The following is a 17,344-nucleotide window of genomic DNA, read 5'->3' on the forward strand; positions in this document are numbered from 1 at the left end:
GCCTCAAAGACTGGTCTTCAATGTTCTAACTGGATAGCCCGGTGGAGAAGGATAGAACACTAGAGCCTGGTCTTCAGTTGCTTCCAAGCCTTTATTCACGTAGATCCACATCACACCCACACCACACCCTAGATCAGCGCTCATACAAAAAGGATACAAGAGTTCCCAATTGATACACACCACCTGAATACAATTAACACTAACTGATATAAACCACAGGATACAATTAACATTCAACACTGGGCGTGAGCAAGGATATCTGACGAAGCCCTAAACACACCACACACCTTAAAGGAGTGCGGAAAACTGAAACTTGTTCACAGCTCCATGCTTTTGGCTAAAAAAAAGTTTTACTTTTAAAAAAGTAAAAACGCTTTAGGCAGGGAAGTGAAAATTACCTTTGCCTTTTGAGGCGTTCCAGATGCGGATAGTCTGGTCCCTGCTCCCAGATGCCAGGAAACAGCTTTTCACAGAGTCCTCTTTAACAGGCTCGCCATTCAGCCCACCGGTTTCTAGGAGGCGAAAAGAAAATATTACTGATTTAAATTTACCTATGGTCGATCGAGGTGAGGTGTGTTAGTGGTGGGAAATTAAATGCTGTCCCCATTTCAGGCAAACAAAACCAAACAACACTCAATTCTGGCACAGCACAGATTAGACACAGTATAATACTCCCTCTACACTGTCCCATCAAACCCTCCCAGGGCAGGTACAGCACGGGTTAGATACAGAGTAAAGCTCCCTCTACACTGTCCCATCAAACACTCCCAGGGCAGGTACAGCACGGGTTAGATACAGAGTAAAGCTCCCTCTACACTGTCCCATCAAACACTCCCAGGGCAGGTACAGCACGGGTTAGATACAGAGTAAAGCTCCCTCTATACTGTCCCATCAAACACTCCCAGGGCAGGTACAGCACGGGTTAGATACAGAGTAAAGCTCCCTCTACACTGTCCCATCAAACACTCCCAGGGCAGGTACAGCACGGGTTAGATACAGAGTAAAGCTCCCTCTACACTGTCCCATCAAACACTCCCAGGGCAGGTACAGCACGGGTTAGATACAGAGTAAAGCTCCCTCTACACTGTCCCATCAATAAGGCTCAGCCCCAATCTCAACAGAGTGCTCCCTGCTGTACCACAAAGGCATCAACTGGAAGAAAAGTGATGTAAAAAGTGCAAACGAAGCACCAGGGTTCATTTCTGGAGGAATCATAGATAGAATTCAAAAGCAGAGAAGTTATTTTAAATTCATACAGAACCTTGGCTAGACCACACTTAGGAGTACTAGCCTTCATATTACAAAAAAGATAGAGGCATTGGAGAGGGTGCAAAAAAGATTTACAAGGATGATACCAGAATCGAGAGGTTATAACTATCAGGAAAAATTGAACAGGCTGGGGCTCTTTTCTCTAGAAAAGAGAAGGCTGAGGGGTGACCTGATAGATGTCTTGAAAATTATGAAAGGGTTTGGTAGGGTAGATGTAGAGAAGATGTTTCCACTTATAGGGGAGACCAGAACTAGAGGTCATAAATATCAGATAGTCACTAATAAATCCAATGGGGAAGAGTGTTCAGTTCCAGTCGCAACCCCTCAAATAATGAAGCAGTCCGAGCCCGTATGCAGCAAGACCTGGACAACATCCAGGCTTGGGCTGATAAGTGGCAAGTAACATTTGCGCCAGACAAGTGCCAGGCAATGACCATCTCCAACAAGAGAGAGGCTAACCACCTCCCCTTGACATTCAACGGCATTACCATCGCCAAATCCCCCACCATCAACATCCTGGGGGTCACCATTGACCAGAACTTAACTGGACCAGCCATATAAATACTGTGGCTACGAGAGCAGGGGAGAGGCTGGGTATTCTGCGGCGAGTGACTCACCTCCTGACTCCCCAAAGCCTTTCCACCATCTACAAGGCACAAGTCAGGAGTGCGATGGAATACTCTCCACTTGTCTCGATGAGTGCAGCTCCAACAACACTCAAGAAGCTCGACACCATCCAGGATAAAGCAGCCCGCTTGATTGGCACCCTATCCACCACCTTAAACATTCACTCCCTTCACCACCGGTGCACTGTGGCTGCCGTGTGTACCATCCACAGAATGCACTGCAGCAACTCGCCAAGGCTTCTTCGACAGCACCTCCCAAACCCGCGACCTCTACCACCTAGAAAGACAAGGGCAGCAGGCACATGGGAACAACACCACCTGCACGTTCCCCTCCAAGTCACACACCATCCCGACTTGGAAATATATCACCGTTCCTTCATCGTCGCTGGGTCAAAATCCTGGAACTCCCTTCCTAACAGCACTGTGGGAGAACCTTCACCACACGGACTGCAGCGGTTCAAGAAGACGGCTCATCACCACCTTCTCAAGGGCAATTAGGGATGGGCAATAAATGCTGGCCTTGCCAGTGTCGCCCACTTCCAATGAAACTTCTTTACCCAGAGAGTGGTGAGAATGTGGAACTTGCTATCACAAGGAGTAGTTGAGGCGAATAGTGTAGATGCATTTAAGGGGAAGCTAGATAAACACATGAGGGAGAAAGGAATAGAAGGAGCTGCCGATAGGGTTAGATGAAGTAAGGTGGGAGAAGACTCGTGTGGATCCAGCATGGACCAGTTGGGCCGAATGGCCTGTTTCTGTGCTGTCAATTCTACGTAAATGTGTACTGTGCAGCACACTGTTGAACAAATCTGTTCATTTTATTTTATTTAACAAAGCCTGGGGCAGGTCAAACACCCAGGCACTGGTGTAATACAGTGGGTTTAAACTCATGACTGTAGTCGTCAGAAGCAATGGGCCATGGTTGTCCTACCTGAGGTGTTGTCATAGCGACCGAGGAGCCCTTCCTCATTGAGCTGCGGGCACCAGGAGAGGAAGTGGATCTCCCCATCGTGACCTCGTAACCTATGAATGACCTCCCCCTTTCGGTTTATATCAATGACGACGATCATCCCATCTCTGTACCTGGAGGCAAGAGGAGAGAAAAAGTTAAAATCACTGCAAAAAAAAAACACTCATTGCTTTTCCATTTCTAACAAAACAAACAGGTAGAATCGGAGAACTAGATCTTCAAAAGCAGCAAAAAATCCCTTGTAATAAAAAGTGAAATTTGACTTATTCAATTTGTTAAAAATTCGTTCATGGGATGTGGGCGTCGCTGGCGAGGCCGGCATTTATTGCCCATCCCTAATTGCCCTCGAGAAGGTGGTGGTGAGCCGCCTTCTTGAACCGCTGCAGTCCGTGGGGTGAAGGTTCTCCCACAGTGCTGTAAGGAAGGGAGTTCCAGGATTTTGACCCAGCGACGATGAAGGAACGGCGATATTACCGTCATCATAATAGGTACAGCACAGGGGGAAGCCATTCGGCCCATCGTGCCAATTAGTCCCACTCCCCCCTGCTCTTCCTCCATAGCTCTACAAATATTTTCCCTTGAAATATTTATCCAATTCCCTTTTGAAAGTTACTATTGAATCTGCTTCCACCGCCCTTTCAGGCAGTGCATTCCAGATCATAACAACTCGCTGCGTAAAAAAAAAAGTTTCCTCATGTTGCCTCTGGTTCTCAATCACCTTAAATCTGTGTCCTCTGGTTACCGACCCTTCTGCCACTCGAAACAGTTTCTCTTTATTTACTTCATGATTTTGAATACCTCTATCAAATCTCCTCTTAACCTTCTCTATTCTAAGGAGAACAACCCCAGCTTCTCCAGTCTCTCCACGTAACTAAATTCACTCATCCCTGGTACTATTCTAATAAATCACTTCTGCACCCTCTCCAAGGCCTTGACATCCTTCCTAAAGTGCAGTGCCCTGAATTGGACTCAATACTCCAGCTGCTGCCTAACCAGTGTTTTACAAAGGTTTAGTAAAGCTTCCTTGCTTTTGTACTCTATGCCTCTATTAATAAAGCCCAGGATCCTGTATGCTTTTTTTAACAGCCTTCCCAACCTGTCCTGCCACCTTCAAAGATTTGTGTACATATACCCCCAGGTCTCTCTGTTCCTGCACTCCCTTTAAAATCAGGCAACGGAACCCTGTGTGAGAACCTCTCTGGATACATCGAGGGCATCCTGAAACCCATCGTACAGGGAACCCCCAGCTTCTGTCGCGACACTACAGACTTCCTACAAAAACTCAGTACCCACGGACCAGTTGAACCAGGAACACTTCTCACCACGATGGACGTCTCGGCACTATACACCAGTATCCCCCACGATGACGGCATCGCTGCGACAGCATCAATACTCAACACCAACAACAGCCAATCTCCGGACGCCATCCTACAACTCATCCGCTTCATCCTGGATCACAATGTCTTCACCTTCGATAACCAGTTCTTTACCCAAACACACGGAACAGCCATGGGGACCAAATTCGCACCCCAATACGCCAACATTTTCATGCACAAGTTCGAGCAGGACTTCTTCACTGCACAAGACCTCCAACCAACACTATACACCAGATACATCGACGACATTTTCTTTCTATGGACCCACGGCAAGGAATCACTAAAGAGGCTACACGATAACATCAACAAGTTCCATCCCACCATCAAGCTCACCATGGACTACTCCTCAGAATCAGTTTCTTTCTTGGACACACGAATCTCCATCAAAGACGGGCACCTCAGCACCTCACTCTACCGCAAGCCCACGGACAACCTCACGATGCTCCACTTTTCCAGCTTCCACCCTAACCACGTCAAAGAGGCCATCCCCTATGGACAGGCCCTGCGAATACACAGGGTCTGCTCAGACGAGGAGGAACGCGATGGACACCTACAGACGCTGAAAGATGCCCTAGTAAGAACGGGATATGACGCTCGACTCATCGATCGACAGTTCCGACGGGCCACAGCAAAAAATCGCATAGACCTCCTCAGGAGACTAACACGGGATGCAACCAACAGAGTACCCTTTGTCGTCCAGTACTTCCCCGGAGCGGAGAAACTACGCCATGTTCTCCGCAGCCTTCAACATGTCATCAATGAGGACAAACACCTCGCTATGGCCATCCCCACACCTCCACTACTCGCCTTTAAACAGCCACCCAACCTCAAACAGACCATCGTTCGCAGCAAATTACCCAGCTTTCAGGAGAACAGCGTCCACGACACCACACAACCCTGCTACGGTAACCTCTGCAAGACATGCCAGATCATCGACACAGATACCACCATCACACGAGAGGACACCACCCACCAGGTGCATGGTTCATACTCCTGTGACTCGGCCAACGTTGTCTACCTCATACGTTGCAGGAAAGGATGCCCCAGAGCATGGTACATTGGCGAGACCATGCAGACGCTGCGACAACAGATGAACGGACACCGCGCAACAATCGCCAAACAGGAGGGTTCCCTCCCAGTCGGGGAACACTTCAGCAGTCATGGACATTCATCCACCGACCTTCGGGTAAGCGTACTCCAAGGCGGCCTTCGAGACACACGACAACGCAAAATCGTCGAGCAGAAATTGATAGCCAAGTTCCGCACCCATGAGGACGGCCTCAACCGGGATCTTGGGTGCATGTCACGCTACACGTTACCCCACCAGCGAACAAATGTTATCTGTTTTTAATATAACAGGTCAGTTGCTGTCTTTTCTATGTTTCTACCTCTCTATCTCTGTTTTTTTTTGTTTGTTGGGTTTTTTTTGGTGATTTGTATATTCTGTGAGACCTGGCAGGTAACACCTGTCTGTCTGCACACTGATTACCTTGGCAACAGGCAGTTGAAAAAACTGTCTGTACTCACCAAGCATTGTTCTGTGAATTATAAATGCGATTTCATTTTCACATCGTTCACCTGACGAAGGAGGAAGCCTCCGAAAGCTTGTGAATTTAAAATAAAATTGCTGGACTATAACTTGGTGTTGTAAAATTGTTTACAATTTAAAATTGTACCATTTAGTTGATATTGCCTCTCCTCATTCTTCCTACCAAAATACATCACTTCACACTTCTCTGCATTAAATTTCACCTGCCATGTGTCTGCCCATTTCACCAGTCTGTCTATGTTAGCCTGAGGTCTGTTACTATCCTCCATATTGTTTACCACATTTCCGAGTTTCGTGTCATCTGCAAGCTTTGAAATTATACCCTCTATACCCAAATCCAGGTCATTAATATATATCATAAAGAGCAGTGGCCCTAATACTGACCCCTGGGGAACACCACTGTATACTTCCCTCCAGTCTGAAAAATAACCGGTCACCATTACTCTCCGCTTTCTGTCCCCTAGCCTATCCATGCTGCCACTGTCCCTTTAATCCCACGGGCTTTAATTTTGCTAACAAGTCTATTATGTGGTATTTTATCAAATGCCTTTGGAAAGTCCATATACACAACATCAACCGCACTACCCTCATCAACCCTCTCAGTTACTTCATTAAAGAACTCAACCATGTTCGTCAAACATGATTTTCCTTTAACAAATCTGTGCTGACTTATATTTATTAGCCCACACTTTTCCAAGTGCCAAATAATTAATGTCACTAAACGTTTCCCCCGCCACCGACATTAGGCTGACTGCGCTGTCATTGCCGAGTGTATCCCTCTCCCCCTTTTTTGAACAGGGGTGTAACATTTGCAATCCTCCAGTCCTCTGTCACCGTCCCCATATCTAAGGAGGATTGGAAGATTGTGGCCAGAGCCTCCGCAATTTCCACCCTTACTTCCCTCAGTAACCGAGGATGTATCTCAACTGGACTGGGTGACTTTTCAACTTTTTGAGTACTGTAAATCCTTTACATACCTCCTCTTCACCTATTTAATATCGCTAACTCATCCTTTACTGCTACAATGACAGCATCCTCTTCTCCGGTGAAGATGAATGCAAAGTATTCATTTACTACCTCAGCCATGTCCTCTGCCTCCACAAGGTCTCCTTTTTTTTGTCCCACATTTCCTTTGACTACTTATATGTTTGTAAAAGACTTTTGGGTTCCCTTTTATGTTAGCCACTAATCTAGTCTCACACTCTCTCTTTGCCCCTCTTATTCCCTTTTTTAGATCTCCTCTGTACTTTCTGTATTTAGCCTGGTTCTATATTGCATTATGAACCTTACATTTGTCAGAAGCCTCCTTTATCTGTTTCATTTTAATCTCTATATCTTTAGTCATCCAGGGGGCTCTAGCTTTGGACGCCCTTCCTTTCCCCCCTCGTGGGAACGTGTCTACTCTGTACCCGAACCATCTCCTTCTTGAAAGACCTCCCATTGTTCAATTACTGTTTTGCCGACCAATTTTTGATTCCAATCCATCAGAGCAAGATCCCTTTTTAACTCACTGAAATTAGCCCTCCTCCAGTTATGTATTTTCACCTTCGATTGTTCTTTGTCCTTTTCCACAACTATTCTAAACCTAATGATATTATGATCACTGTTCCCCAAATGCTCCCCCACTGAAACATGCCCCACTTCATTCCCCAGAACTAGATCCAGCACTGCTTCCTTCCTCATTGGGCTGGAAACACACTGGTTGAGAAAGTTCTCTTGTACACATTTCAGGAATTCCTCCCTCTCTTTGCCCTTTACACTGTTACTGTTCCAGTCTATATAGAGCAAAAGATCGCATAGACCTCCTCAGGAGACTAACACGGGACGCAACCAACAGAGTACCCTTTGTCGTCCAGTACTTCCCCGGAGCGGAGAAACTACGCCATGTTCTCCGCAGCCTTCAACATGTCATCAATGACGACGAACACCTCGCTATGGCCATCCCCACACCTCCACTACTCGCCTTTAAACAGCCACCCAACCTCAAACAGACCATCGTTCGCAGCAAATTACCTAGCTTTCAAGAGAACAGCGTCCACGACACCACACAACCCTGCCACGGTAACCTCTGCAAGACATGCCAGATCATCGACACAGATACCACCATCACACAAGAGGACACCACCCACCAGGTGCATGGTTCATACTCCTGTGACTCGGCCAACGTTGTCTACCTCATACGTTGCAGGAAAGGATGCCCCAGAGCATGGTACATTGGCGAGACCATGCAGACGCTGCGACAACGGATGAACGGACACCGCGCAACAATCGCCAGACAGGAGGGTTCCCTCCCAGTCGGGGAACACTTCAGCAGTCATGGACATTCATCCACCGACCTTCGGGTAAGCGTACTCCAAGGCGGCCTTCGAGACACACGACAACGCAAAATCGTCAAGCAGAAATTGATAGCCAAGTTCCGCACCCATGAGGACGGCCTCAACCGGGATCTTGGGTTCATGTCACGCTACACGTTACCCCACCAGCGAACAAATGTTATCTGTTTTTAATATAACGGGTCAGTTGCTGTCTTTTCTATGTTTCTACCTCTCTATCTCTGTTTTTTTTTGTTTGTTGTTTTTTTTTTGGTGATTTGTATATTCTGAGACCTTGCAGGTAACACCTGTCTGTCTGCACACTGATTGCCTTGGCAACGGGCAGTTGAAAAAACTGTCTGTAATCACCAAGCATTGTTCTGTGAATTATAAATGCGATTTCATTTCGAGGATTTCATTTCGTTCACCTGAGGAAGGAGGAAGCCTCCGAAAGCTTGTGAATTTAAAATAAAATTGCTGGACTATAACTTGGTGTTGTAAAATTGTTTACAATTATATAGAGATAAGTGAAGCCCCCCTCCCACTATCACTACTCTATAGTTCTTGCGTCTTTCTGTAATTTGCTCCTCTATCTCCTTCCCACTATTTGGTGGCCTGTAGCATACACCCAGTAGCGTAATAGAGGTTAACCAACTGCCCTGATTATAAACAAAGAGAGGCGACATAGATCAGATCATTCATCTCATTTGTTTGTGGGATCTTGCTGTGTGCAAATTAGCTACAGCGTTTGCCTGCAACAGTAGCTACACTTCAAAAGTAATCTGTTGGCTGTAAAGTGCTCTCAGAAGTCCTGAGGCACTGTCGTCTGAGTCAGAAGCTTATGGATTCAAGCCCCACTCCAGAGATTTGAGCACAAAATCTAGGCTGACACTCCAGTGCCGTACTGAGGCAGTACTGGTGCCGTCTTTCGGATGAGACATTAAACCGAGGCCCGCCTGCCCTCTCAGGTGGTGTAAAAGATCCCACGGTGCTATCAGTAAAAAGCAGGGGAGTTCTCCCCAATGTCCTGGACAATATTTAACCCTCAAACACCAACTAAAAAGATAATCTGGTCATGATCACATTGCTGTGGGACTTTCCGGTGCGCAAATTGGCCGCCACATTTCCTACATTACAACAGTGACGACACTTCAAAAAGGTATTTCATTGGCTTTGGGATGTCCTGAGGCTGTGAAAAGTGCTATCGAAATCAACGTTCCTTCTTCATATAAATCAAAGTTTCTCCCTTACAGCATTGTAATTCACCCCAATTTCCCTCACCATACAAATGAATGAAATTACGACCAGTCACAGTGGAGTTGCAAGCGTGAGCTCCCTCCTCCCACTGCGTAACCCATTAAACCCCATGGCTGATCCCATCCTTTTCCGCACTCAATATCCACACACGAGGAACCACCCAGCAGAGGTCACGGGATAGTGACCAGGATTGAAAATCCCGGAATGATTCTTCCCCCTCCCCAACCCAGGGGCACCAAGGCTGATGTCAGTGTCTCAACAATTGAGAGACTCAACCGAAGGCCGGCAACGAGCACACCAGTTCGTCCATTAATCCAGCCGGCCGCAGAGGAGAGTCGCAACTAACCTGTGCGTGTCCAGTTCAGAGAGAGAGAGCTGCAAATCTCACCATCGAGGCCCTTCGAGTCGAAGGCACCAGACGCAGGTACTGTCAGTTGAATCTCAACTGCACTTTTTAAAATGTCCTCCGCCCCCCTACCCCGAGCTGTGCACCCTGACTCCAGGGTAGAGGCACTGCATCGTGCGGTAATGAGCCGCACAGATTGGGAAGATCGGAACCCCAGTTACCTCAGTCAGGGCAGAGGGTGTGCACGGGGACCCTAGCGAGAACAGTCATCATGTCCACGGTCGCTAGCCAGCATCTCCCGCTGGAGGTTGCCCCATATGCAATGCACCCCACAGCCAAATATCCTGCCTCTTATCCAGCTGTCCTGATATACCTGAAAGTCTTGTCTGGGTTTACTTTCCCTATCCCATTAATTGCCTTTTATAAGGTGGCCTCAGGCATCCTTTTCAAAGCTCGGGAAATATGACATGGCTCATAGCTTCCCCACAGCTCAATGTAACTGTTGTAAATAAGCTTTACAAGGATGCATCACAGGCCACGCCGGGGTGGGGTGGGGCGGAGCCCAGCCACTCGGACCGCGGGCCACGCCGGGGGGCCCAGTCAGGCTGACTAGAACATTGGGTCCAAGTAAAAGCAAAGCTTGTACATACAGCTTCACCACTTACCCCACTGCTACATGTTCTTCGTTATGGGGCGAGCAGGACAGGCAGAAAATGTTTCTGGGCTCTGGGAAGAAGTGGTGAGTATCATTTCTGTTATGCCACCAACAGATCACAACTCCCTTCTCATCTCCCGACACCACCAGCTCCTTCTTCAGGGGAGACCAATGCAGAGCGGTGATTGTACTCTGCAACAAACAAAATATCAGCGTTAATAATAGAGCTGGGAGTGGAAAGAGAGTCCAATATAACATAAGAAATAGGAGCAGGAGTAGGCCATACGGTCCCTCGAGCCTGCTCCGCCACTCAATAAGATCATGGCTGATCTTCGACCTCAACTACACTTTCCCGCCCGATTCCCCTAGAGTCCAAAAATCTATCGATCTCAGCCTTGAATACACTCAACGACTCAGCAACCACAGCCCTCTGGGGTAGAGAACTCCAAGGATTCACAACACACTGAGTGAAGAAATTGCTCCTCATCTCAGTCTTAAACGGCCGACCCCTTATCCTGCGACCATGCCCTCCAATTCTAGGGGGCACATGAGCAGGGGAGTTCTCCCCGGTGTCCTGGCTAATATTTATCCCTCAACCAACATCATTAAAACAGATTATCTGGTCATTATCACATTGCTGTTTGTGGGATCTTTCTGTGCGCAAATTGGCTGCCGCGTTTCCTACATTACAACGGTGACTGAACTTCAAAAGTACTTCACTGGCTGTAAAGCGCTTTGGGACGTCCTGAAAGGCGCTATATAAACGCAAGTCTTTCTTTTTCCCCCCCTCTACACTGGGGACACCAAACGCAGATTGGGTGGTCACTCTGCTGGACATCTCCGTTCAGTCCGCAAGCGTGACCGAGCTTCCAGTCGTTTGCCGCTTTAATTCTCCGTCCCGCTCTCGCACTGACCTCGGCCTCCTCTACTGTTCCAATGAAGCTCAACGCCAGCCTAATGAACAGCAAGCAGCTCAACTTTCTACCAGGCACTTTACAGCCTTAACGCAGAGACTTTAAGAACTTCAGACCTTAACCACCTCTCTCATTTTCTCTCGGACAGCAGGTGCTGGTAACGGAGGACGGCTGCACCAGAGCCATTGGGAGGTGGAGGAGGTGCGGGGCGGAGACCCCCAATCGGTGCACCCCTGGGGGTCTACTCACCTTTCTCCGCCACGTTCCCGGGCCACGGGAGATTTCTCCTCTTTGCCAGGTTCTCCATGCTTCCCTCCTCCTCTGCTATTCTGCTGTAACCATTTACACCTCCTCTGGACCCATCTTTTGTTTCTCCACTTGTCCCATTATCACCTCCTTTATCCTTGCACCATCATCCCTTTCTTCGTTTTAAATTGCTCCTGCCCTCAATTAGTCCCACTCCCCCCTTCTCTTTCCCCTTGGCTCCGCAAATTTTATCTTTTCCAAGCATTTATCCAAATCCCTTTTGAAAGTTATTATTGAATCTGCTTCCACCGCCCTTTCAGGCAGCGCATTCCAGATCATAACAACTCGCTGCTTTAAAAAAAATTCTCCCCATCTCCCCCTCTGGTTCTTTTGCTTCTCCTGCCCTCCACCCGATCACAAATATGAGCAACTGAATTCTAGTTGCTCATATTTGTGGCTCAGCGGGGAGCACACTCTCACCTCTGAGTCAGAAGGGTGTGGGTTCAGGTCCCATTCCAGAGACTTAGAGCACTAAATCCAGGCTAAGAGAGCGCTGCACTGTCGGAGGTTCCATCTTTCAGATGAGAAGTTAAACTAAGACCCCGTCTACCCTCTCGGGCGGACGTAAAAGGTTGCGTGGCACTATTTCGAAGAAGAGCAGGGGAGATTGCCCTGGTGCGCTGGCCAATTTTTATCAATCAACCAACCAACCAACCAACATCACTAAAAAAAAACAGATCATCTGGTCATTTATCTCACTGCTATCTGTGGGATCTTGCGGTGCAAAAATTGGCTGCCACGTTTCCTACATTGCGACAGTTGGCTGTAAGGCGCTGTGTAAATGCGAGTTCTTTCTTTTTCTTTAGTTCAAAACGGAGGCCATTCTGCAATAATAAACCAATCGTAACCTCTTTCAGGCCCCGATAGACCGACTTACCTGGTGAGCTGTGTGTTCCTTGAGCACAGTTTTGGACTGTATGTCCCAGACTTTGACGGTGCCATCGTCAGACGTACTGGCACAGGTATCTGCCAGACCTGGGTGGTGACAAAAGGTGAATCCAGTGACCCTTTCAGTGTGACCCGCCAGCTCTCCTGGGATGATAAAAGAACAGCACGCGCTGGTTAAACTCAGTGATATTACCGCACAGCAATTTAACGAGGCATCTAAACCTCCAGGACAATCTTTCCTCTCTCTCTCTCTCTCTCTCTCTCTCACACACACTCCCTCCCAGTGAGTTAGAAATCAGGAGAAGGTTGCAAAATGGTGATTAAAAAAAGAACAAGCCATCATCCCGTTTGACCCATTTATCTATCAATGGAATCGTAAATTTTCCCAACACAAAAGGAGGCCGTTCGGTCCTTCCAGCCCGTGCCGGCTCTCTGAGCTATTTGCTCAGTCCCCCGGCCCCTTTTAAGATTTTTCATCTTCAAATATTTATCCATTTTCCTTTTAAAAGCCATTATGGATTCTGCCTCCACCACTGTTTTTGGTCAGGCATTCCTTGTCCCAACGAGTTTAAGAAACTCCTCCCTTTGTTCTGATGATCTTACATTAAAACCCACCAGTTACCAACTTCACCGGCCAGTGGAAATAGTTTTAACCTGCCCATCTTGTTAAAAGACAATCATACTTTTGAGCATTTCTATCGGATGCCCTCTTAACCGCCTCTGTTCTGGTGAAAACACCAACAGACGCAGAAATCCTGGCCGATTGGAGCCCCCCGCCCCCATCCCTAACCCAGACGGCACTGAGGCCAACTTCAGCACCAACGCGACTGTGACGACCTAACTCGGCACAGACCGGGAACGGAAACAGTGGATTTTCCTGCCCGCGTGGGGGGCTCGATACCACAGGGAATTCACCAACCGATTCCCCCACGGCCGAGGCCCCGTCTGCCCTCTCGGGGCGGACGCACATGATCCCCTGCCGCTATTGGAAGAAGAGCCGGGGAAGATCTCCCCGGGTGTCCCGACTGATACTTATCCCTCAACCGACATCAGCAAACGAAGACACGTTAACCGGTCGCCTGTCTGTCAGCCTGGTCCCTGAGTCAAACAGCTCGCGGGTTCGAGTCCCACTTCCAGAGGTTTGAGCACGTAATCCAGGCTGGCACTCCCCAGCGCCCAGTACCGAGGGAGTGCTGCACTGCCGGAGGGTCAGTACCGAGGGAGTGCTGCACTGCCGGAGGGTCAGTACCGAGGGAGTGCTGCACTGCCGGAGGGTCAGTACCGAGGGAGTGCTGCACTGCCGGAGGGTCAGTACCGAGGGAGTGCTGCACTGCCGGAGGGTCAGTACCGAGGGAGTGCTGCACTGCCGGAGGGTCAGTACCGAGGGAGTGCTGCACTGCCGGAGGGTCAGTACCGAGGGAGTGCTGCACTGCCGGAGGGTCAGTACCGAGGGAGTGCTGCACTGCCGGAGGGTCAGTACCGAGGGAGTGCTGCACTGCCGGAGGGTCAGTACCGAGGGAGTGCTGCACTGCCGGAGGGTCAGTACCGAGGGAGTGCTGCACTGCCGGAGGGTCAGTACCGAGGGAGTGCTGCACTGCCGGAGGGTCAGTACCGAGGGAGTGCTGCACTGCCGGAGGGTCAGTACCGAGGGAGTGCTGCACTGCCGGAGGGTCAGTACCGAGGGAGTGCTGCACTGCCGGAGGGTCAGTACCGAGGGAGTGCTGCACTGCCGGAGGGTCAGTACCGAGGGAGTGCTGCACTGCCGGAGGGTCAGTACCGAGGGAGTGCTGCACTGCCGGAGGGTCAGTACCGAGGGAGTGCTGCACTGCCGGAGGGTCAGTACCGAGGGAGTGCTGCACTGCCGGAGGTGCCGCCTTGCGGACGAGAAGTCTGCCCTAAAAGACCCCAGGGCCGTTATTCAAAGAGCGGGGTGGGGTGGGATGGATTGGGGGGGGGGGGGTATGGGGTGGGATGGATTGGGGGGGGGGTATGGGGTGGGATGGATTGGGGGGGGGGTATGGGGTGGGATGGATTGGGGGGGGGTATGGGGCGGGATGGATTGGGGGGGGGGGGTATGGGGTGGGATGGATTGGGGGGGGGGGTATGGGGTGGGATGGATTGGGGGGGGGGTATGGGGTGGGATGGATTGGGGGGGGGGTATGGGGTGGGATGGATTGGGGGGGGGCTATGGGGTGGGATGGATTGGGGGGGGGGGGTATGGGGTGGGATGGATTGGGGGGGGGGTATGGGGTGGGATGGATTGGGGGGGGGGGGTATGGGGTGGGATGGATAGGGGGGGGTATGGGGTGGGATGGATTGGGGGGGGGGGTATGGGGTGGGATGGATTGGGGGGGGGGGTATGGGGTGGGATGGATTGGGGGGGGGGGTATGGGGTGGGATGGATTGGGGGGGGGTATGGGGTGGGATGGATTGGGGGGGGGGGTATGGGGTGGGATGGATTGGGGGGGGGGGTATGGGGTGGGATGGATTGGGGGGGGGGGGGGGTATGGGGTGGGATGGATAGGGGGGGGTATGGGGTGGGATGGATTGGGGGGGGGGGTATGGGGTGGGATGGATTGGGGGGGGGGGGGGGTATGGGGTGGGATGGATGGGGGGGGGGGTATGGGGTGGGATGGATTGGGGGGGGGGGTATGGGGTGGGATGGATGGGGGGGGGGTATGGGGTGGGATGGATTGGGGGGGGGGTATGGGGTGGGATGGATTGGGGGGGGGGGTATGGGGTGGGATGGATAGGGGGGGATGGGATAGGAGGGTATGGGATAGGGGATGGGGGGAATTCTCCCGGTGTCCTGGGCCAATATTTACCCGTCAAACAACATCGCCTCGAACAAAAAAAAAACCCCAATCAGGCTTGGTGGGATCTTGCTGTGCGCAAATTTGCGTTTCCTGACATTACAACTTCAAACAAAAACAGCGTTGAATTGGCTGTGGATCCCGAGGATGAGCAAGGCGCTATATAAATGCAATTTTCCCTGTGGGGGGGGGGGGGGGTTTATACCGAGGATCAGCGGCTGGCTCGGGGTGATCTCCAGCAGGAAGATGCTGTTCTTGGCTCCGAGGCCGAGGACCCCCCTCGGGCTGGTGTCGCTGCACCGGGTGCAGTACCAGTTGGGGGAGGGAGTCAGCACTCTGCCCGGCATCCCTGGGGGCGGGCGGGCCGGAGGGCCGTCGGTCGGTGACTCCTAGTCCCGGGCTCCCGGGCCTCTCGCTGCCCGCACGCCGGGCCGGGCCTCTCTGTTGTCCCCGCCTCTCGGGCTCCACGCCTACTCCTAGTCCCGGGCTCCCGGGCCTCTCGCTGCCCGCACGCCGGGCCGGGCCTCTCTGTTGTCCCCGCCTCTCGGGCTCCACGCCGCCCCGCTCTCTCTCGGGCTCCACTCGGCCTCGGTCTCCCTGGATACCCCCGGCCCCGGCCTTGCTTCCCCAGCGGTGTCTCTCTATCTCCGGCCCCGGGTCTCTCTCTCTGCTCCACGGGCTCTCAGATTTCCCCCCTCGTGTAACTCGATCCTGGGCCCTCCCACTCGCCCTGCGTGCGGCTCTCCCGCCCCGCCCCGCTTCTTCCTCTTTATAGACCGGCCCATTCCCCCCCCCCCCCCGCTCCCCCCCGCCACGGCATCAGCACCCCCCCCATTACCCCACCCCGCCATCACACCCCCCAATTACACCCCTCCCCCCCACATCACCCCCCATAACCCCCCTCCCCCCGCATCACCCCCCCACCACACCCATCACCCCCCCCATTACCCCGCTCCCCGTGCATCAACCCCCCATACCCCCATCACACCCCCCAATTACCCCCCTCCCCCCGCATCACCCCCCAATTACCCCATCCCCATCACACCCCTCCTTCCCCGCTTCACCACCCCCCATCACACGACACCCCCATCGCCGCCCCACATCATCCCCGCATCACCCCCCATCTATTAATCTCCCCCCCCCCCATCTATCTATTAATCTCACCCCCATCTATCTATTAATCTCACCCCCCATCTATCTATTAATCCTCACCCCCCCCATCTATCTATTAATCTCACCCCCCATCTATCTATTAATCTCTCCCCCCATCTATCTATTAATCTCTCCCCCCATCTATCTATTAATCTCTTCCCCCCCCATCTATCTATTAATCTCTTCCCCCCATCTATCTATTAATCTACCCCCCCCATCTATCTATTAATCTCTCCCCCCATCTATCTATTAATCTCTCCCCCCATCTATCTATTAATCTACCCCCCCATCTATCTATTAATCTCTCCCTCCATCTATCTATTAATCTCTCCCCCCCATCTATCTATTAATCTACCCCCCCCCCATCTATCTATTAATCTCCCCCCATCTATCTATTAATCTCCCCCCCCCCATCTATCTATTAATCTCACCCCCCCATCTATCTATTAATCTCTCCCCCCATCTATCTATTAATCTCTCCCCCCATCTATCTACTAATCTCTCCCCCCATCTATCTATTAATCTACCCCCCCCCATCTATCTATTAATCTCTCCCCCCCATCTATCTATTAATCTCTCCCCCCATCTATCTATTAATCTCTCCCCCCATCTATCTATTAATCTACCCCCCCCATCTATCTATTAATCTCTCCCTCCATCTATCTATTAATCTCTCCCCCCATCTATCTATTAATCTCCCCCACTATCTATTAATCTCTCCCCCCATCTATCTATTAATCTACCCCCCCATCTATCTATTAATCTCTCCCTCCATCTATCTATTAATCTCTCCCCCCCCATCTATCTATTAATCTCTCCCCCCCCCATCTATCTATTAATCTCTCCCCTCATCTATCTATTAATCTACCCCCCCCCATCTATCTATTAATCTCCCCCCCCATCTATCTATT

General features: G+C 50.7%; 1 protein-coding gene across 1 annotated transcript in view; it reads right to left on the minus strand.

The window, feature by feature from the left end:
* The window catches only part of gemin5 (gem (nuclear organelle) associated protein 5), a 72,625-nt gene extending 56,635 nt beyond the window's left edge, over positions 1-15,990 (minus strand). The window contains exons 1-6 of the mRNA XM_067995995.1: positions 15,796-15,990; positions 15,487-15,718; positions 12,458-12,612; positions 10,371-10,552; positions 2,827-2,978; positions 399-512 (exon numbers count right to left, since the gene is read on the minus strand). Coding sequence (XP_067852096.1) covers positions 399-512; positions 2,827-2,978; positions 10,371-10,552; positions 12,458-12,612; positions 15,487-15,628 — 745 coding nt within the window. The 5' untranslated portion in view covers positions 15,629-15,718; positions 15,796-15,990. The remainder of the gene's footprint in view (positions 1-398; positions 513-2,826; positions 2,979-10,370; positions 10,553-12,457; positions 12,613-15,486; positions 15,719-15,795) is intronic.
* Positions 15,991-17,344: the final 1,354 nt, after the last annotated feature.

Source organism: Heptranchias perlo, chromosome 14 (assembly GCF_035084215.1).
Source record: "Heptranchias perlo isolate sHepPer1 chromosome 14, sHepPer1.hap1, whole genome shotgun sequence".
Classification (NCBI taxonomy): Eukaryota; Metazoa; Chordata; class Chondrichthyes; order Hexanchiformes; family Hexanchidae; genus Heptranchias; species Heptranchias perlo.